The 23,174-nt window shown below is 36.6% G+C and overlaps 1 protein-coding gene across 5 annotated transcripts in view; it reads left to right on the forward strand.

Annotated features, from left to right (window-relative positions):
• The window catches only part of Gpc6 (glypican 6), a 1,085,538-nt gene that overhangs the window by 741,630 nt on the left and 320,734 nt on the right, over positions 1-23,174 (forward strand). For all 5 annotated transcript variants that reach the window (XM_004870814.4, XM_004870815.4, XM_087193031.1 and 2 more), the window contains one exon: positions 1,902-2,067. In XM_004870814.4, the coding sequence (XP_004870871.1) occupies positions 1,902-2,067 (166 nt within the window). The remainder of the gene's footprint in view (positions 1-1,901; positions 2,068-23,174) is intronic.

Below are 23,174 nucleotides of genomic sequence, written 5' to 3' on the forward strand. Positions count from 1 at the left end.
CCTTTGGCTAGGGGCTGTGCATCCCAGTTGCTGGTGTCTGAGCAGGTTTCTTGCTGCTGTCTGCACACACTTACCAATGGCATCTGGGTGGGCCTCTGGGTGTTGCTTATGTCCCTGTGCAGCTCTTTTACCTTTTGGTGGGCCTGTGGGTCCGAGCTGCTGGGGTTGCATTAGGGCCCTGGGTAGGACCTGCCCACAACTGAGCCACTCTGGTCACCGTGGGCTATCAGGGTGGGCCTCTGGCTCTTCACTTCTTTGACTTAGAGTACTTAATACACTACTATTGTTAATTGTATTGATTCCATGTTATTCAACTCAACATTAAATTGCCAGGAAAAGTAAAAATCAAAAGGAGATTGCTTTAGAAAGAAAAAGTAAAAGGATATTACTTTGGCATAAAACAATAAGGTATATTAATGGACAGATAGAAGGATATATAAAAACACAAAAAAGATAAAAAAGCAAATATAGCAAAATGTAAACTGAACAATCTAGGAGTAGAGATATAGCTTTTTACTATAAAAATCTTGCAGCTTGTCTGTATATTTGAGATTTTTTTCATAAAACTTTTGAAATAAAAAGCAAAAAACTCAGAAGGACATCTAGAAATTCCAGTGCCTAAATAAATTTTCAGGATGTTATCAGTGTATAGCATAAAATTATTTTTTAAGGTTATAGTAACCAAAGCCAGGGATTAAAAAATAGCCAAGTTTGGTTTTTAAGTAAAAGAATGACAGAGAAGAGCTGCAGCAATGAAAGTGTCCATTTATGTAGAAACATTTCTTAGTGTTCCAGCATTACATTGGCATTATGCTTTATCAATATCTAAATGTCCTTTTCAGATGGGTGTTACCCATGGTCCCAGGTCCATCCAATAAGACCACAGTTCTAACAAGGTCCAATGACAAAAGTTAGGTTTAGTGAGGGTTTTTTTTTTCCCTTTACTCTAAAACACAAGTATAGCAACATATATTTAGTTACTTAACTAAAACATCAAAATTATGTAACCCAACCAAACGAGCAGGACAATAATTTAATATGTAGTCATGAAAAAAGTTTCTGTATTTTTCAATTGATGATTTCTACTGTTTTAAATATTCTTTCTGTCTTAAAGTCAAATTAGAATTTTTAATGAGTCTTTTAAAAGTCCTTACTGTTGTAGAATTGATTAACTTGGAAGTACCACATTTCTTATTCAGGGAAAATAGTGCTTATTTGTCAGTTGATTAGTAACTCCTTCAAATTACTGCAAGGATTTCTGCTTACATTCAACACTGGTCCATTCTGAATGAATTTTCCAGGACTGTATAGCTACAAATGCCTCAGGATGGTGCCCTATGGGTTCCATTGCTTTGAAACAGGCCTGGATCTCAGAAATTTCAGACAAGTTGATACTGATCCTTTCAAAAAAGTTATGCACAAAGGAAGTCTATCTGCCAACCTCCTTGAGAAAAAAGGTCAAGTAACCAGTTGGAAACTTTTCTAAAGGTGTCACATTAAACTTTAATAATACCTATACTTTTATGGGGCTTTTAACTTTGCAAATTGCTTCCACATGCATTATCTCATTTCATGTTCTGTTGCAATGAAACTGTGTCTGTTTTAGGGCTCAATTATAATGGCATCAATATCAAAATGTTGACAGGAACATTTCAAAAATTGATTATTACTTTGCTGAGCAGAAGTATTCAACAGGAAGGAGTTGGCTTCCAGATGAATGAAAAAGGGTTAAAATTCTGAAGTTAAGATCTTGATAATTTCAACTGTGTGAGGTTTATCAGAGCCATTTTGCCTGTTGTTTTCTTCTTGTTTTTTTTTTTAAATGTAGAAAACAACTTTTTTTCCTCTCTTTTGTTGTTCTTATTTCTGATTTTCCTGTTCTTTTTCTAATTGTTCTACAGGTGAGCCCCACCCCTGGGTGTATCCGTGCACTAATGAAGATGCTGTACTGCCCCTACTGTCGAGGACTGCCCACTGTGAGACCCTGCAACAACTACTGCCTCAATGTCATGAAGGGTTGCTTGGCCAATCAAGCTGATCTGGACACCGAGTGGAACCTGTTTATAGGTAAGAGCCATTTAAACAGATCCGAGATTGGACAGATGAGAACAGCAAGTGCTTGTGATGTTTAACGGGAAGGTCAGAAGGTAGGATGACTTGTGTAGACTTCAAACAGCTTCCAGCAAATTATAGACATAATTTTGTATTTTTCTTCTTTTTGTCCTGCAAAAGAAGAAACACTTTCTTGCATATTACAAAGGATGTTTCTATTAAAGATGCACAAGCTAACTATGTTCAGTCAGTGGGTCTCGCCAATGAAAATAATAAAAGTTCCTGCGAGAAGGGATAACTTAGAAAACAATCTGGTAAAAAAAAAATGCCTACAGTACACACTTTGATTTGTATTACCTTAACATAATCACAGATGTTAGAAAACAATTTCTTCCCTAAAATTCTAAGATGAAAATAGCTTAATATTTCGGATAAAGCAAGTAAATTTTCTATCTCACTCTGGGGAAAAAGAGACTTCAGGCACACAAGCTTAAAACAGCCTTCCAGTCTTCAAAAGATAGGAGTAAAAAAAATGGAAAAAAAGTCTTTGTAAATAGGTTGGAGTGAAGGGGTGGGAGGGGGGATGGGGGAAAAAATAAGAACCAAGATATATCATGTAAAAGTACAGATTCCCAGTGATGAATGTCATCATGTTGTATACCTAAAATGTACCAATAAACTTAATGAATAAAAAAAAGATAGGCAGAAAAGAGGGAGAATTTGAGGGAAATGCTGTGAATCATGGCTCTGTTCTTAGGTTGCACAAGCATTTGGAAGGTTTCACTGCCCAAAGAAGTTTCCCAAATCGCTAGACAAGGATAAAAGGACAAATTTTATAGGGAGACTTCTCCCAAGAAAATACATGGTCCTTCAAAGGGTAAATGTGTTTTCTTCCCCTCTGTCAGATGGCCTTCAAATAAAAGTACTTTCAGTTGCATTTACTGCAATTATAGTGACAAGCAAGAGAGGTAAAAATACTAGTGGCATTCTTCAGCCTAAGAGGGCTCCCATCATTTATGCCAACCTCTAAATCAGAAGGCACAGGAAAGTCTACTGACATCTAAGATTTGGGTTGGACAGGAAGAGGATCTGTGTTAAAATTCAGAAAACCCTAAGCTTACTAAGCAGAGATGCGGTAAACTTGTAGGCCCTTCACTTTGACAGCGTAACTCAATGGCTAACTACTGTTTTCTGTTGAAGAAGATTGGAGAAAATGGTTTTGAAGTTTATTTTTTAAAGAGATTTGTAGAGTGGGTACATTAAATTGGAAGTCATCTAACAAAATCTCAGAATCACTTCAGAGAGAATAAATTGTAAGGCCATTCTCTCTCCCTTCAATAGGAGTACAAAATCTGTTTGTAAGATCTCAAGTTACTTTATTTGAAAACCAAGGGAGTTTGAAAAAAAAGTTCACAAGACATTCTTCTAACTCAAAAGGGATGTGATTCTTTGCTAAGATTTTTGTTTGCTAAGATTTTGGAGGAAAATGCAATAAAAAATAAGATAAACTTCTTCTAGAATATGATTTAGATTCCTAGTGGCAAAGAGAAGGTACCCAAATACTGCTAATAAAAATGTAATCCCATCAAGAAGTCCAAAATGATTTGTATATTTTTAAACTAGATTAAGCCTCTGGAGTCATACAGATCATTTATATTTTTTGGCTGAAATTGCTGTAATTCCTAGTATTGTCTTTTATTAGCCTGAAATTTATTGATAAAAATGGTCATGTGGATCTTGTTAAATGGAGCAGGAAATGACTAAGAATGAGAATATGGGCTTTTTAATTTATAAAAACAGCACTGACTTCTTACTGGCTTTCTTTCCCTCAATGGTCATTGATTATTTTAACATGAAACAAAACTTTATACTTTCAGTCAGGTGTTTTCCTAGAAGCTAATTTGATGTGAAATTGATTGGCTAAAATTTGCTTCTTTTCCAAAACTCTAATTTGAAACTCCCGTGTGTTGGTCATACTTTGACAAAAGGTAGAGCTTGTTATTTGTCCAACATAAATACATTTCAAGTCAGTTCTTCCTACCTCTCTCTCTCTCTTTTATTGGTCTTAATAATCTCCAAGAAAATTTTTCTCGTTGTCTTTCTCCTGTTCTTGCTAAGGCATTGAGAACTGACCTCCAGCACAGACTTAGACCACAAAATATATCCATGCTAATACTTATTTAAGTGTGATGTGTTCACACATTTATTACTTAAAGTCCCTACAAGTGCCCACTCATTTTCCACACAAATGCATCCAAGGTAAGACTAGGACAATTTTCAAGAATGCAGTGCGGAGATTGGTGGGCAAATTGTGAACCTCGCAAAAATTATTTATGTAGCAGCCCCTCTGTGGTTAGCACCTGCAGCCCATAGCTCCCAGGGTCCAGCATCTCATCAAGAGGCCCTTCACTTCTGTTGCTGTCACCTGCATTTTCCATCTTTGCCTGCTGCTACGTAACACCTTAGTTTGTACATTTTGTGGATTTTTTTCTTTAGTTATTATATGTTCGTCTAAATATTGACAGTGGCACGCAATCAACTAACAATAAAAACAATAGCAAGGTTGGTGGCAAATTTTTTCATGATCTTTACAATGCTGAGAATTAATTGAAAGCAATTAATAACTTTAGATTTCGGTTAGTGTTTGGATCATGTCAAAGGAAAGGCAGCTCAAGGGTAAGGCGAAATGTGTTAAGGCTTCCACAAGGAACCTCCATGAATTTCACTCACTTCCAAAACTGTAGGTTGGCTTTCGTTGTTTTCTTTTGATCTTAGGAAAAGAAACCCAGCAGTCTATTCTGAATGCATCTCTCAGCCTCCTCCTTCAGCAAGTTTATCTCTGAGCCCAGTGCAGAAGCAGCGCTCAAAAGATCCCGGTCAAGTAACTAGTGTAAAAAAAGGAAGAGCTCTGCCTTTTTCATTTGAAAAGTTGATGACAACTTTAAAGAATATACCAGTAGTTCCATTCTAAAGAATTAAAAGCCTCAGTTCACCTCTGGCAGATGCCTGTACCTGCCTTCTGGGAGCACACGGGATTCTGCAGCAGGGAACATAGCCCACCCTCCACGGGTGGAGCCGTCCAATTGAATGGGTGAGCCATGAGCACCCTAGCCAGTCAGCCCTGGAAGGAACAGGAGAGGAGAGTCTGTCCTGTTCTCACTACCAGGAACTATGTAGTGGGAGGAAAACCTAATTTGAGATTCTGACAGTCTGGGCTCAGACATTTACCCCAGATGTTGCTGTATATTCATGCACAACTTTTCCCACTCATGCTTCTGAATGTTGCCTAAATGCAAAATGGTTTTCTTGAAAAATATTTACATTAAATTAAGATTTCCTAGAGGGAAACAGTTTGTGGGCAGAACTCGTTTCCGTGATATCCTGTGGTTATTGTGAGTGTTGGGCATTGATGCCAACACTTCACAGATAAGAATTCTAGTTGTGACAGGAGGCCATGTTGCAGATTACATCTAGCTTAGATAACATCTAGCACAGAAACACAAAAGTGAAGGTAGAAATTACACTTATATGGATAGAATAAATCTTGCCTATACTTTAAAGTCAAGGATATATTGGACAGCCTCCTCCAAACATCTGATACCATCGAAAATTTTATAAATTATGAGAACCAGAGAGAGTTTTTAAAAAGAGGTTGCCAGTATGGGAAGACAAACGTTGGAGAGACAAAAGGCAAGGATTCTATTTCTCTATTTTTATCATTAAATAGATATAGACTGCTTCTTATGGCAAATATAAACATAAGACCTTGAAGTGTTTGTGTCCCAATTATGTAGCCTTTTCAGGCAATCCTGGTTAGTAAGGTACTAATAATCTTAGCATATTAATTCAATTTACTATACTGAGTAATCTAGACATACATTTTTGCCCTCAGGGAATTTAATATAGTTAAGTGAATTATAATGAACTCTGATAAAGTGTTAGGATAAAAGAGCCCCAGGATGATGGCTATGTACTCAGCAAGGAGATTTAACCTGGTCTGGGGACTCAGGGGAGCCCTGCCTTGGAAAGTATAGAATAAAGTACTAAATATGAGTGTATCAAATTAACACTGTCAAACATAATTGATGTTGAAGAGTGACAGCACATATACTTTCTATAATGTAGCCCCCTGGATATTTCCAAGTCCGTTACAATTTTAGTAGGTCTAGCATGATCAAAATGTCGGTGGTTTTTCAAATGCTCATCTGTTTTTCCTGTGAATATTTTCTGTGATCAACTCTCACTATCGTTGCCCTTGATCTGAACTGAGAGATTTGGAGAATTTCTGTAATTTAATCAAATAGTGTTTGAGTTCCCTGATTGAAGACTGCTGTCCAGTGGAGGGGAAAGCCAGCAGGGAGGTCTACATTTTCATGTAGACCTTGGGCACTCAAAGACTAAACACACAAAGGGTATCACATTTTTCAGGGCTTTCTTTTTTTTCAAACTGATCAATTGTTAAATTTCAAGACAGTCCAAGATAAAGATACACAGTGTATTAACTGTTATCATTCCCTTATTATTTTGCTATGAACTTTTAAAAATAAAAATCCTACCAGCTATAAGTGGAACATCCCCAATCCTGAACTCTGAAATCTAACATGTTCCGGAATCTGTAACTTTTTGAGTATTGACACAATGCCACAGGTAGAAAATTCCATACCCGACCTCCAAGGAGAATCACAGCCAAAACACAGAAGTACAACACAGTTTATTCAGCATCCCCTAGAGAAAAAAGGCCTTCGTAGTCCCTTCAGCAGCCATTAACAAATGTGTTTCATGCACCCAGTTATCAAAAATATTGTATTAAAAAAGATAATCCAAAGGCAGAAAACTGGCAAAAGCCTATCAAACATGAAACCCAATGTGGGCGCTTTATCTAACCCAGGCCAAGAGACCCTACAGGGCATATTGTCCATTCACTCCTTCATTTGTTAGTTAATCCAGCACCTGTGTGGACCTTGCTTTGGTTTTACATGGTGCTTGAGCAGAGGACAGAGAAGGCCTCTGCTTGATAATAACAATATTCAATGTATTTCCTTGGAATGAAATAAATGGTAGTAACTAGACAGAAATATAGAAGGTAATATAGAAGTGGCTGTTCTGTTTTACTTTGCAAGACTATTATTTTAATCAAAGTATGAGTAATTCAGTAATTTAAGAATCATATATTCCTGTTGTTAATGGACTCTATGTGAATAGTGATGGCAGAAGCAAATCAGATACTGAACACTATCCATTCATTGTGACAGCTGCTATAAGTTGGAAATTACAGCCAATGGCAAGGAAGCTGTGTTGGGTCAGTCACCTGACTAGTGTCATGTAGTAAATGACAATGTTGGTGCGTTAGAACCTGCAAGAGTTATTTATATTCAAGGTAATTCATATATTCACAACTCTATATTTGGAGGACAGTGTTAGGTAGACCTTATTTAAAAATTTAAAAATATACATGTATTGTTTGTGGTAAACAGACTCAGGTTTTCTCTTATAACATTTGCAAGACTATACGCCAGTGCATTTCAGAAGGACATAAAACAAACACAAGAAACTATGTCACGCATGTGGATAAAGTAGTACTCTTTCAAAGACTTTCTGAAGTGTGAAATTCTATAACATAAATCTGATACGCAATATTTTAGTTACACAGAATTCCATAGTAAGTGTGATAAGGACTCTGACTGGTTTACCCTGAAATGCCATGTTGTGCAAACCTCCAGACCCTAAGCATGGAAATGTATTTTCTTTAAACTGAGGAAAAAGAGAAACTTAAGAATTGTCTTCAGCAACCCGTGTTCAAGGCATCTTCGTCTCTGCTTTATGTAATCCAGGAGCCTACTCAATAACATAGTCCAGAAACATAACTCCTAAATGGAGGAATAATAGCAAAGCAATTATTTTCAGATCTGATCTGTTAGTAAGAGGATCTGCTTTTGCTTTTGTGCTTTCCTAAAAGCATCAAAAAAGACCTTTAAAAAAAACCAGTTTTCTATCAGTTGAAATCTAATGCCACTGAACACTCTGCTTTCTTTTTTCATCATTGGTGAAATAGTTTCCATTTCTTATGGGAATGTGTCATGTATTGTGTTATCCATGTAACACAGACAAAATGCATAAGCAGTACTAATTACTCAGTGAAAGAAATTTTTTTAATTAAAGAATAAAACAGTTGGCTGGTACCCAACAGCTTTTCATTGGCTGCACTGCCATCAGTTACCCAGGTTTAGAAAATGATGTACTCCTGAACTCCGTGTTTGTGAAGGTATTTTATGTATTACGATAGGATTAATGACTTAACGGTGGCATAATTCAGTGAATTAAAGGTGGCATAATAGGGTGGCTATTCAGTGAAATAGAGGCGGACATATTTTAACCTCTGAACACTTATGGGTCTTGAGACAACAGCACAAGGGATGTTCAGACAACAGTTTCTGTTCTGAATCAAGAAATTCGCTCATGGACCAAAACAAGCAATGTATGTCAAATCCAAAATTACTTGATGTCATAATCAAGGAGTCTAGGGTGTGCTTTTTTGTGTCCTTTATCCCCATTTCCAATTCTTGTCCATCACTCTATTTCTAGTTCTTAGATACTCAGTTTCTCTACAATTTCCAATTATAGTTATTCTATTCCTTATTACTACAAATTTGATCTTCTAGATATTCAAGATGGGATGTATAGTATAGTATAATGCAACATAACATTAAGGAATCGAGGAAAAGCTCTTTTTGCAAGTACAGCATTCATTAGGATACAAAAGGTTTCATTTATAACAGGAAGTTCACTGAAATACCTTTATGCCTGACCAACCTCTCCGGTGTCTGTGAGAAGTAACAACAGAAGGATTCAGTTTGTCAAGAGAAAGCAGAGCCCATCAAAATGACAGTGTAGTTAGAAAACTGACGTTGTATTTGTAAATTTTCATTTCATTTTAATCTGTACTTCAATGTTATTGTTTTATATAGACAAGTAGTTTAATTAGATTGATATATTAAAAGTTATTTGTTTTTAATCATTGACATTTCATTTTAGTGACATGTTGCTATTCTTGCTATCATTTCATGTTTTCCAAGTTCATAGCCTAACACCAGTGTCTGGCTTTTGGTATGCCAACAGAAAAATACTTGGTGATTTTTTAAATAATGGAATTAAGTCTAAAGTATTTAGAAACCCAGGCAGAAATCAAACACTATACTCATTAGCCCAATGACATTCTTAGCAATTCCAATTTTAGAAAATAAGAGGAGATGTGGTAAAAGAAATTGTGTTTCAGAAACTACAAATTAAAAAGTAGAAATAGAGCTAAAACACAGATTATTAAAGAAAACACTAAACCACATAGCTGCTCACACATAGCAAAGCGATAACAAGTCCATAGCCATCATAACCATAAAGCCCTTCTTGCGGTGACCAATTTAATATAAGAAAGGAGAGAGAGACCACCCAAGGCATTGAGATAAATCCAAAAGTCCTGATTAGCAGCTAAAGTGAAAAAATTTTTATTTAAACCCAGAGAATACATTTGCGGGTGAAGTTGCAATTCTTTATTAAAATTTCTTAATTATTAGTGTTAAATGATAGAACTTTACTTCTTTTCCGAAAATATAACATGTACATATATATTTTTCCAGTTGCCCCATAAACTCTTTTAATTCATGATGCCCTTAAGAGCAGAACTAGTGATGGCATCTTCCTGTTTGAGTCATTTTTGAAATGAGTTTTCACTTTCCTCAGGCGTGTTTTTCTTTAGCAGTTATGGAAGAGACTTCTCTTTCTTTATAATCTTATTCCCTTTATCCCATTGCTTTGCGACTTATTATGAACAACCATCCCAGGAACCAGAGTTGAAAGCCAATTTAGAAGAGGTGCCCCAGTGATTTATTCTGATGGCCAAATGTATGTTTTCATTTCTTACTCTAAAGGCAGAAATGGACATGAATGTCCATGAGAGTCACTTCAGAATCTTTATGGTATATGAAAACTTTGACTTATAACTTATAAAAAAGTGTTCTGTCTATAGATCATTCATTCGATAGCAAGGAGAGAATGTAATTTAAAATAGAGCATGAAATAGTCCTTGTCCTTCAAATAACAGCTTAAATGTACGCTATGAAAAGATATGTCAGCAATTTTTTCTTTACATGGATTTAAATAATTTGCTATGCTAAGAATTTCTTTTATTCCATATTTCACTCTGATAAAGTGAAAATAGAAAAAGCAATGAAAAGTAAGTAGTTGAATATATGGCATACCCCACACAGGGATTTATCTTTATTTATGACATCTTTATTCTTTAAGTGTCAGGAATCTTCCAGAAAGGTAACACTGATAATTAAATGTCAAGTAAGCCTGGGAGTATTCACCACTAAAATTTCAATACTCAGGAAATTAACTGATTTAATGAGAGGCCTACGATTTGTGTTGTGTGGAATGAGTCAGTCAGTGGGGTGGGAGAATGTTGGAAATAACGGTGGCCACCCAGTGGTTGGATTGTTAGAGAGGGCATGGTTTCCAGGCCAAATGAATCAGCCAGCGAACCGAAGCCTATCTTGGCCCTGGATCTGTCTCACAGTTTCACACCAGCTTCAAGAGGTTAGTTCTCCAGAGGACACGGGGTCACTGTTCCCTAAGGGAGTTCACTGGTTTCCAAAGAAAGAGATTTCTCGAAATTCACTCCAATTGCCTGGTCAGGGCTATTGGAACCCTTGCTATTTTATTACTTGTCCATGTGTCTTCTTTGATTATGGATAAGTGAGTCCCTATCTTTAAAATAGGTTACCATTCCAAACTCTTCTGAGTTGAGCATAGTAATGGAAATGTAGTTCATAGTCCAAACCCTATGAGTATGACACAAGCTAGTGAGAGGACTGAAATCAGTAATCCTCAGAAAGTCTATCTGAAATAATTCTACAACATACAGTACATTTTGAGGGTGTGGAGCATAAATAGAAGCTGGTTTTAAATGAGAACTCCAAAAAGTGAACTCCACATCTTCATTTGCCAGCCTTGCACTGTTTTCAATTGAATACCTGTGGTTAAATTTAAAAGGGAATTTGATGACTCAATTTAAAATGTACAAAATGTGATAAAAATTATAGTAAACATTTAAATTTTTTAAATATTACTGTAGTAAAAGACATATTGTCCTCACCCTCCCCCCTCCCTCCCACCAAAACTCCTCTCCCTGTCAATCCCACTGTCCCATCTTTCTTGCCATTTTCTGAAGCAGTTCTGGAAGTCCTCTCTCCTGACTGTGTTTAGTTGTGCTGTGTGGCTGCCTCACTGTTCTGAATCAATTCAAAGTATTTACCCTGCATGATCATTTGGACTTGGGAGACCAGACAGAAGTCTCACAGTGCCAGATCTGGTGAGTGAAGTGAATGAGAAAACACCACCATGTTTTTACAAGCTCATGTTTCTGTAGGATGGCACACCACAGCGGCATTCACCATGTTTTTGATCATACCTCCTAAGCACACAAAAGAGGCTATTCAGAACTGCTTCAGCAAGTGGCAAGAACAGTAGGATAAGTGTGTTTGAAGTAATGCGGACTATGTATTTTGAGGGGAATTAATGGCAAGCACCTGTCTTTTAGTGTAATACATTTTTAAAAATTTAAACATTCACCATATATTTTGATCACTCCTGGAAACTAATGTTATATTTTATTGATTAAATGTCCAGATATGTACTCCCCAAGTTTGTCCCTGAGTGAATGTTTAAATTTCTCTTGCTACTCACTTGCAAACATAGTATCCAAATGTATATATCCATAATATCCAAACTATGTTGTAAGAAACTTTATTCCTCCATTTGTATGATTCTGTATCCCATTTGGAGAGCATTAGGGTAACACTACTAGCTAATATTCATAAGACACTTTAGAACAGGCACTTGACACATTTAATCCTGACAGAACCCTTTAAGATCAGTACCATGATCCTCCGTTGTACAGACAGGAAAACTGAGGCCAGCGATGTGGGCTGTCCAAGGTGATCTAACCTGTAGGTTGCAGTGCCGGGTGGGCTTCTGTATTAGTCAGCTTCCATGTTACTGGGAAAAAATACCTGACATACACAACTTAAAAGAGGAGAGATTTAATTTGGCTCAAGGTTTCAGAATTTTTAGTCTGTGGTCAGCAGGCTCCACCATTTATAACATATGTGGTTTGGACAACAATGTTTAACTTTCATAAATTTCCTTTTCGTCATCAACAAAGTGGAGGTAATAGTACCTACCACTCAACATTGCGAGGATTAAACTAGATAGTACATGTAAATTACCAAGGGATAAAACACGCCCGCAGAGTAGCACCAAGGGCAGAAGCAACAAGGGTTTAGTGAATAACCTCTAAAGATTGGAATAGGAAATGGAAATGAGGAAGTAAGAAGCAACACAGTAGATGAACAAATAGGAAAACATTGGGGCACCAAAACATTCAAATCAAAGAGACAGCCAGAACCAAAGGAAACCAAAGGGAAAGAGCCAAGGACAAGTAACTGGAAAGAACTGAAGAGACACGATGAAAGTGATGCTTTTTATCATGCAGGATGCTTCATGTCCCTGTTCCTGGATTTGACTTAGTTCTTGGGAGGTAGGGCTCATCCAAGCAAAGACAGCCAAGGCTCTGCTCAGGTGAAGAAGCACTTGGTGACACCAGGATGGGAAGACAGGGTAGGACAGTAAGAAGAAGTGTGATCTGCTCAGAAGTGAATGAGAAACTAGCCAAGCTGAATGGGCATACTTGCTGGTGTGTCCTTGGAGGTAATATTCATAAGGACTGGGCTTGGCAGGGGTGGGGAGCACGTTAAAAGTCAAGCCAAATACTTGACTTTCTTTCCGCTTGTAGGCAGTGACAAGCCACAGGGCTCTTTAGTTCAGGGAATGACAGAATCTAAGTCGTAATCTGGCAGCTAAGTAAAGGATGGATTCAGATGGATGTGACCAGTGGTAATGAGAACAGATAGGTCATCAAAGTGTGGTTCAGAAGAAAACAGGAAGATAGCCATCATGGTCATATTGCAAGTAAAAATGTATAGGACTGCATGTCGACAGAGACGTGACTAAATATAGAGGAAAGAAGGAAATAAATAGGGGATAAGCAACCAAGGGAAAGATGCTGCTGTCTGTAAATAGAGAAGCTATTTTGAGACTGATAAAAATAGATTTCCTTAATTGTTTAGGGCTTGTTAGATTTGAGAGAGTGAGATTTGTCCAAAGGGTGTTGAAAATATTGGTGTTCTGTATTCCTGGAACAAGACACAGGATGCCAAGAACCACTAGAGTGTTTCCATAACCCAAAGGGCTCTGAGGCTGACTCTCTTAATCTACTCTGGCACTTGTGCCCAGAATTCCCCCTCCTGGGCTTACTCAGGTGCCTGCCTATTACTTTCCTGGGAAATTATACCACCATCACCCCTAGATGATAAGCACTTAACAGCCTGAACATTAATATGTACTCCCAGAATGAACCTACTCTCATCTCCCTCACCTCTACAATGAAATGCAGCTAGAATGTCAACTGTGCCAACATGAAATGCTTAACATACGACTGCTTCCCCAAATACATCTTCTCAGACTCCGTAACTACGTTGACGGTCATATTTATCATACACATCAACATTTTATAATTGCAGTCAATCCAAGAGGAAATTTATTTTCTATGGGTTTTGGCTTTTATAATCCTCAGTGAATAAAATCTAGGGTTACTTTGTTCATTCTGGCCATCACCAAGTTCTGAATTTCAAGTTGAGGCATAAAAGACAGATGATAGGAAAAAAAGAGAGAAAGGAGAAGTTATTGTAGTCCAGCATGGACAATATGTCTAAAAGTGTACCTTGATTTGCTGTAATTGTTTTATGTGTTTCGTATGGTTTTGGCCAATTAGTCTGGTTGTTAATTTGAACGTATGATAACTGACTTTATAAAAACATATGAGATAAATGAACCTAATGCCAGCAGAAAAAAGGGGGGAGGTTGGAAGAAAAAATTTAAGATGTGTTATGGTCCTGTACCACTTCCCTACAAGGAATGTAATCATTATGTACTGCAAACATGTACTAATAAATATTTTTTAAAATTGAGGCATGAATTTTTTTTTATTTTACAAAAGAAATGCCCCCAAGGGCCCTTATTCCCTTCATTGGCAAGAAAGCCATGTACCAGAAAGTAGCCCCTCGCTCCACTGTGCACTGTGGCACAGTTGCCCCAATGGAAACTAAACATGTAACAATCAATGTCATCTATTCATTGGTTTCCAGATGTTGAGTTCCCCGAGGAATAACACAAATATACATGATGCAACTTTTGCCATGCAACATTTGGAGTAGCAGTGGTTTTTGTTTTTTTCAATTTCATATTGCCAAGTTACTGATTTAAGAATGCCCTAGAGTATAAATTATTTCTCCAAACCTCTGTAAACCTCTGTAGTGACTTTTGTCAAATGCATTCTGCTCAGCCCATTAAAGGTGAGAAACATGAAATATTATTTGATTTGTTACCCAAGAAAAAGCCCTCAAACCACCTGTCCCTCTTTGGAAAGCTGCCAGAACAAAGTGAGAGGAAAGGTCAAGGCCAAGAACAGTAATTCCAGGTTGCAGAATGTGGCTCAGGTCAGAGATTGAGCCTATGGGCTGCATCCAGTCTTTCAGTCTCTTCATGAGGATTTACATGTATTTTTCTTGACTCACATGAGAATTTGGGTATTGAGATCAAGATTTCAAGCCATTTAATAGCAGCCTTGCAATATTTAAAATATAACAATGAATTTTGTTGAATAATTACATATTATGTTTCCTTTGAATTCAATTTGAAGGTTAGTTTCAGAATACATTTAATGTTCCTGTGGAAGAAGTAGATATTAAAATCCTTTTTCCTGCTTGCCTCTAGATTTTTAAAAATCTCCTTCGTTCTATTCTGCTGTACACCAATTCCTACCCATTTTGGTTTGTGACCACTGGGCATCAAATTGCTGTGTTTATGAGAAACTTGTTAAATCATCCTTTTCAAAGTTACGTGTTTTAAAATGTAGGAATAACAGTTTGGAAATGCAAAATGATAAAGTGCATGTGTCATTCACCAAGTCAATTTACATGAAAACCGCTCTTTAATCTGAAACTTCTCCATCTATCAGAGGAACACGGACATGAAGCTTCGGTGGTAGCTTGAAAAAGTCCTCTGCTCCCTCGACTTGCCTTACAGGGAAGGGACAGCTATCTGTACTAACTGAGACTGCAAGGACACAGATGCCAAGTTATTGTCCCCAGCAAACACTGGGGGACTTAATTTTAGGTGCTGGCTTGACTTTTCATCAGATACCTGCTATCTGCTAGGTAATACCACAGGTGATTTTTTATTTTATGGTTTAAGAAATGTCTTAATTAGTATGTTATTTTTCCTTAGTGTGTTTCTCTGTTTCATTTAAAAATCTGAACTTTCTCCTGAACATACACAATTATTTTTAATGATCATTTTTAAAGGCACTTTTAGCCAAGCTTTTATCTGAATGAATAAAATTCTAAATTAAAAGATTCTTACCAGAGTTTTAATATATACACAGTTAAGCTTGACATACATGGAATAAGCTGGAGAAACAATTTTATAAATGGTTATTCTGCAATCTTGATCTACCTGAAATCAAATTAGTTTTTAATATTTATTTTGAAATAATTTTCAAATTACATAATAGTTTCAAGACTCATACAGAGTTCACATATACCCATCACTCACCTTATACTAAGTGTCATATCATACATAACCCCAGTGCAACAAGCAAAACTCAAAAATTAACATTGACACAAAACTATTAACTATATGTCCCACTCTAGAATCATTAGTTTATGCCTAAAGATACTTTTTTATGTTTCAGGATCTGATCCAAGATTCCACATGCAATTAGGGGCCAGGTCTCCTTAGTACTCTTTTTTAAAAATTAATTTTATTTACACATTTTAAGTATACAATATAATGACATTCACCATTGGAAATTTGTACCTTTACATAATCTATCTTGGTTCTTAATTTTTTCCCCCTTCCCCTGCCCTCTGTTCAACCCCTCCATCCCTCCCTATGTACAAAGACTTTGTTTTCATTTTTCATTTTCTCATATTACTTCCATTCCCTTCTTTTCTATCCCCTACCCCTCCCATTTCCCCTTCCCCTCTGCCCCTTTTCTTCCTATTTCACATTATCTATTATACCTTTTAGTCCTTGTTTACACTTTCAGTTTCTCACACCAGAGAAACTATTCAGTATTTACACGTGTGTCCTATTTACTTCACTTGAGTATCGCCTCCTTAGTACTCTTTACTCTGTGACAGCAGTTCGCATTTTGCTTAGCATTAGGACCTTGACACTTTTCATGAGTACTAGTTGATTATGTTTTAAAGTGTATCTCAATTTGCGAGTGTCTGGTATTCCTTAGTGTGTGCTGGATTTCTTCATTATTAAAAGTTAGTCTTTTTTGCAATTATCAGTGATACATTGGTAGGGTATACAGTAGTGTGATGGGCCACCAAAATTTATGTGTTGGAACCTTATTCCTCAGTCCAAACGTGTTGGCAGATGGGCCTTAATGTGAGGGGTTTAAGTCATGAGGGAGAGCCGTGTGGATGGATTCATGTCATTGTCATGGGAGCAAGATTGTTACAAAAGCAAATTCAGCCCCCTCTTGCCCTCTCTCACTCAGTCTTTTGCCAGGTGATGCTTTCTGCTGTGCTGTGACACAGCGAGAAGGGTCTCACCAGATGCAGCTTCTTGGATTGGACTTCCCAGCCTGCAGAACCATGAGCCACATCAACCTCTGCTGTCATACATTACCACTCTGGAAATCAGACCAAAACAGGAAGACCCTTGAAGTCTATGCTGCTAGCTATTCCTCTCCAGCGTTTGCTTGTGCAGTTAGCACCTGTAAGGGGAAGTTGCCCATGGCAGCTAATAATTACTGTAGTGTTGCATAGTGATGATTTTATATTTCCCTCTTTTTTTCTACATATATTAATTGGAATCCTTACACCCACAGTGATTTTTTTCCTTCCCAACTACATATTTATTTCATTACATATATATATATATATGTAATCACTATGGACTCATGAATATTTTATTCTATGGATACAATCTCATAATATCACAATTTTTGTTGCTCAGATGGTTCCATTTTGTGCATTGGGAGCTCGTTATAGTTAGTGTATCTTTGTGATAGTGCCCCCATACTTTTAGGAGCACATTCTCATTTTGCCATCACAAGCGATTCTGTGATCTTTCTGTAGTTTTCTTACTCCTGTTCGGGAATCAACCTCCACAGAGCCCCAGGTCTGTTTACTGGAGAATGTCAGAGAAGCCAGGGTTAGCCATTGGCTATGCTCATTGCCACCAGAATGTCAATGCTATTAAAGTCTCTGCAAACAGAGCTGGGAAATGTATGTATGTCAATCCACAAACACTCACAATTATATATATATATATATATATAATTTCCATATATATTATGTATATATGTGTCCATGTGTATGTATAAAATATATATTATGTATAATATATAGATTTCCATGATTTCACATTCATGCCAGTTCAATTTCATGAAGGCAATTCCAGTCTTCGCTCTTTTCTTTTCTGCAACATGTTCTTCCAACAGTGAGAAACCCGGCTCTCACGATTTATATTAACACATTTTTTTCAATCACGTATACGTGTAAGTTAGAGTTGTTAGGTCATTTTCCTTTCAGAAACATATTTACTAGCTAAAGTACAGTAGTGGAGTACAGTTTGCTTTGTCTTTAGTATTGTAGTATCCAGTCAAAATACAACTTGTTGAAGTTACTGGAGAAGTTCTTTTTTTCCCTATCTTAATTCCTTGATATTTATTGGTAATAGAATTAGCTTTACTTTTTGCTGTGCATGTTTCATTTTAGGTTTTCTGCATCCTACTTTAATTCTCTTTCTTTCTTTCATTCTTTTGTTCTTTCTTATTTGCTCTTTTGGGAGACATATATGAAACATTACTATAGTTCTAAGTGTCAGAACTATAGAAAACTATTATATTTTTACAAGTATCTCTCTCTGCATCTCTGGACCAACCAAGACCATCTCCTCTTCTTTCTACCCTCTTCTGACTCACCACCTGCAGGTCAATTGATCTCTTTAGTTTGTGGTTGTACAAATGAACAGAGAAATGTGTATTTTCTTATATTTGCTTTTTTGAACAGTGAGAATAGCACACTACACAAGTACTTTCACAGTTTGCTGTTTTCACTTATTTGTGATAATCACTGCATATCAGCTTAGAGAGATCTTCCTCACAGCTCCATAATATTCCTTCGTTGAAAGTAAGTGATCATTATTGTTTCTAAAGTTTTCTATTACAAGCAATCCTATAGGGGTTAACTTAATAAACATGTTGTGTTGTTAGGGATGTATTTTAGAGTAGTTTTCTACAAGTGGATTGCTGCATCAAAAGCTAAGTATATAGATGATGTTGTTAAATAGTGACATGTTTGCTCCACAAGATTCATGCCAATCTGCTTTCTTACCAGCCACATGCAAAAATGTCTGTTTTCCCACAACTTCTACAACAGAAGGTATTATCAGAGTTTTTAATTTTTCTAGTCTGATAGATGACAAATGGTGTAAAACTTTTTTTTTTATTGTTCCTCTTAATCATTTTGAGCCCCCCCTCCCAATGTCTAGGGACTGAACCAGGACTTTTGTACTGAGCTACGTCTCAAGATCTTTTTATTTTTATTTATTTAGTTAGTTAGTTTTTGAGATAGGGTCTCGCTATATTGCTAAGTTGTGCAGGCTGGGCTTGAATTTGTAATCCTCCTGCCTCAGCCTCCCGGGATGCTGGGATTATAAGTGTGTACCATAGGCTCAGTTAGTCATTTTGCTATTTTTAACTGAATTGACTACAGCTTTTTTCTAGCCCTCATCTTTAGTATTATATGAAGATCTTTTTAAACTAGGATATTCTTAGATAACTCAGAAAACTTCCTAGTACACTAAATGTAAGAGTGAGACACACATTGAATTATGAATAGCCTCTGTTACTGCAGCAGATAAGTACAGGTTTGCTTACCATTAAATGATATTTTTGAATGTTAGAGAAACATTTTCATTGTTTCCTAATCATTCATGTTGTATCCAGACTTCATCACAAATGTTTTCCTATCATAGAATTCTGAGAAATAAGTATGAGCATATGAATAGGACTGTAATTACAGCAATTATGGCAAAGTAATTTACTGATTGTATAAATTGAGCAGATTTCAAATAGAGTAGATAGGCCATAAAAAACAAGCAGGATGCCAAAAATAAATATTTGGGGAATAGGAAATTGCTTGTTAAATGCACATACCAAATGTAAATGTTTTGCTAACATTTGGATAATTTAGCTTCTTGGAACTTAAAAACATAATTTCTTTTTAATTTAAGAAAATTAAATAAATGCTAAGATGACCAAGTGTTTGTAGATATCATTTCTCCTCTTGTCCATCTGCTAGTATATAACATGTACCTGAAAACCTGTGCTTTGTGATAACTGGGTTAAAATAAACGAAGACAATATATCTTGCAGAATTTAGAAATAATAAATAGGTAGCTAAATTTAGAAATCACTTCTACCTAAATTTAGAAATAAGTAGAGCCCATTAGGGAATGAACCTGTCTTAATACAGTGAAAATGTTTTAAATAGGTGGAGAATGAGAACGAGGGGAGAAGATTTGGGTTTTAGACAAACCTACAATGTGACCTGAATTTGGCCACTTACTGGTTGTGTGGAAATCTGCAGCCTCCAATGTTCATGAAGTATCCAGGAAAACAGCACTCTCCTCAAATATTGTCTCTTCCAGGACCTTGCCCACATTCCCTCAAGCAAAACCTCCTGCAGGCCTTATTTCAGAAAAGAGCGTCAATAGCATTATGGATATTAGCAGCAATAAGCTTTTTCATGCATTATTTTATATAATCACCAATACAATCCAAGGCATGGATGCATTTATTGTTCCCACTTACAGAGGAGAAAAGTGAGTCAGAGAGGTCAAGATCGCACCATCAGTCAGGGCATAGCGAGGACACACTGCAAGGCTGGTCTGACAAAAAGGCCGTGTTATCACCAATAGCCTACACTTCCCACAACTCTGCCCTCCACACAGAGGACTGCCAAAGAAAATATATCTGCTGTGACTCACAGACAACAAACTGATCTCCATCTCCTATTCATATCAAAAAAATAACATTTACAACATGTTACATATAGGCTATCCATCCTTTTGTCTTGGTTCTAAGATGTCTTTCAATTATAGCCCCAGGGCCTGAGTTACATTGTTTTGAATGTTATAGTAGAATTGCTTTTACAAAATTATACTCTGGACTGTTACTAGACACCGTATTAAAGGGTTTTGCAAGATTCATCTGGGTTGAGCTCGCTATTGGGCTTGCACGAGCATGCCCTGTGTTCCAGTGTATAGCGCAAGATAAGTGCATAAGGATTCAGAGAAGAGTCAGGGAAATCTAGCTCTCAAGCAACTGATTTGCCTTAATCTAATGGGAATTTTACTTATCATGAACAATCCTTTGTCCTTCCATGCTTTAACCCACGTGACAGCCAACACGGCACACCTTCATTTTTTATAACATGAAATTTTTATTATTATTTCTTATCCCTGGAATCATCTCATTTTCTACTTTTTGTATTTCTCTTTTACTATATTCTTTTCCAGTGTTTATGATTCCGTGTGTTATGTTAGTCTAGTTTTCAGTGAGTTTGCATTGAAGTAAACCTGCTCTACATGCCTTTTGTTGCTTAAGATTTCTCAATCTTGTTTTATTAGTTATAAGTTATCTGCCTCTCTTAGTTGTCAGGACTAGTAATGTGTGTAAAATGAGTGGTACAAGTTTGTGGTAAGTAGTAACTATGGTTAGCCACCACTGAGAGTTTAAATATTGCAGTTCATAGAGATAAAAATGAGAAAATAACATAAATCCTGCAGTGGTTTTATAGATCCTGAGTATGATATCATTAAGCTATTTGAGTGGTATTAATGATTGTGAAATTCTAATTAAGAGTCCTTTATTTCTGAGCTCTCGATAGGTCCACCTGACTTTGATAGTGGACATTTTAAAAATAATGAATATTTTTAATAATGTCAAAGATCAGTAAAATTAAGAAACAGCTGAAGTAATGGCTAAAATCCACAAATTTACAAATAACATGAAGAGTTAAATATTACTAAAATATTTGAATACATGGGTCTTCCTACTGTGCTGAGATGGAGGTGAACAGACTGGTGTGAGACGTTGGCCTTTATTCAAAACCAGTTTGTTGAATACACTATGTAAAAAACGAGTTCATGGGGCCAGGGATTTAGCTCAGTAGCACTGCACCTGCCTTGCAGGTGCAAGGTCCTGAGTTTGATTCCCAGTATCCAAAAAAATGAGTTCAGAACCACACAATCAGCAATGATCCCCCTTTTCTTTCTTTCTGATGTCTTTCTGATTTCTTTTCTAGGAAGGGACAAGAAATTAAATCTGTATTCTGTAATCTTTTACCTACAGAAGCTGAAAAGTAAGCAAGAAGAGAAGTATGTAAAAAATATCAAGGGTCTTTGTGATCCAGCTATGGCAAATACACAATGCTTTTAGGAATAATGTGGGTTGAGATATTTCCACTTAAATTGCAAATGTTGCTGGGCACATGCCAATGTAGCCACTACAAATATTCATTGTAATACATAAAACTGTTTTGCAAGGTGTAAATGGTCTTTGACAAACAGATTTAATCAATACGACTTGAAAGGCTTTTTAATTATCATACCAGATGCCAGTAAAATACCAACCCTGAACAGGTACATAACATACTGTCTACCAACATTTCTGTATTTCATTCTCAACAACTCCAAAAACAAACCATCTTCTGAGTTCAAGTGTTTGCCCAAATCACACAACATCTGACTCCCAGTCTGCAACTGGTTGAGAAGCTCCAAATTAAAGCCTTTGCAAAATAAACATGTATTTCACAGATTTGTTTCAAATATGAAAAGAAATCACACTTTTCAAAAACTGTTTTAATTTTTTTTCCTCTGGAAAAAGAACTTTAAAAAAATTTAATGCATGATTAAAATATTTTCACAAGAAGAAACGGTAATGTTTATTTGGTTAGTGTCCCTATAGGAAGAGAAAGATATGAGAGCCATGGGGAAAACATGGCAACCATTAATGAAGGAAAAAGGAAAAGATGTGGAACTTTTTCATACCAGCAGGCACAAAAATACAGGAAGGATCTGTAACAAGAAAAACAGTATTGAGTGTAAGAACAAAGAGTTATAAATATATTTTTGCAGTCTTGGGAAGAGCCATAAGGATCAAATGATGATGTCAAAAATAGCAGTTGATTAAGAAATGGCATTGATTTTTCCATAATACTAGAGGCACAGAAATCAGAAACCAGCATAAGTGAAGTTAGTGTTGGGTGACATAGGAAAAACCTGACTTGCAAATAAAAAAAGCAGAAATCAGTTAAGGATGAATAAGTGTCACTTGCTTTCTCTTTGAGAAATTTTCACTTATCAGTTTTTAAAGTAATTCATTAACTTACTAAATCTTCATTAGCCATTTTCTCTAAGCATGGACTGGGATAGGTGCAGTGGGATTAAGAAAAAAAAAAAAAAATGAAGAAAGAAAAATCCCAAAATACCCAGAGCTTGGTAAGGGACTAGGTAAAAAATGCCATTTGGTCTGGCCCAAGTTGGAGGTGGAGTGTTGGAGGTGGGTGAGGCAGGGATGGAAGGGATAATCCAGCTGACAACGGGAAACCTGGCTTCTCACTTGACATCTGCTGGCTATTTTCTTTCTACCTCCTCTGATCCTGGACCCATGGCCCTTACATTGTTCTAGAATGGTACAGGCTCTTGTTCTCTGTCAGTCTACTTTTGGGGGCTGTATCCCCACTGTCTTTGTCTTCTTTGCTCCTGTCTAGCCCTTAAGTATATAAAGAGGGCTTCATCATCATTGTAGTCTTTATCCTCTCCATGACCCTAGTAGAGGGCTTTTCCTATCACAGATTGATTCATTGATAATTATGAACAATAGTTGGCCGATTGAAGAGTAGCTTGGATGGGTTGAAGGC

The sequence above is a fragment of the Heterocephalus glaber genome, unplaced genomic scaffold (genome assembly GCF_053883595.1).
Source record: "Heterocephalus glaber isolate CG9 unplaced genomic scaffold, H.glaber_assembly_v1.0 deba00001577, whole genome shotgun sequence".
NCBI classification, from domain to species: domain Eukaryota; kingdom Metazoa; phylum Chordata; class Mammalia; order Rodentia; family Bathyergidae; genus Heterocephalus; species Heterocephalus glaber.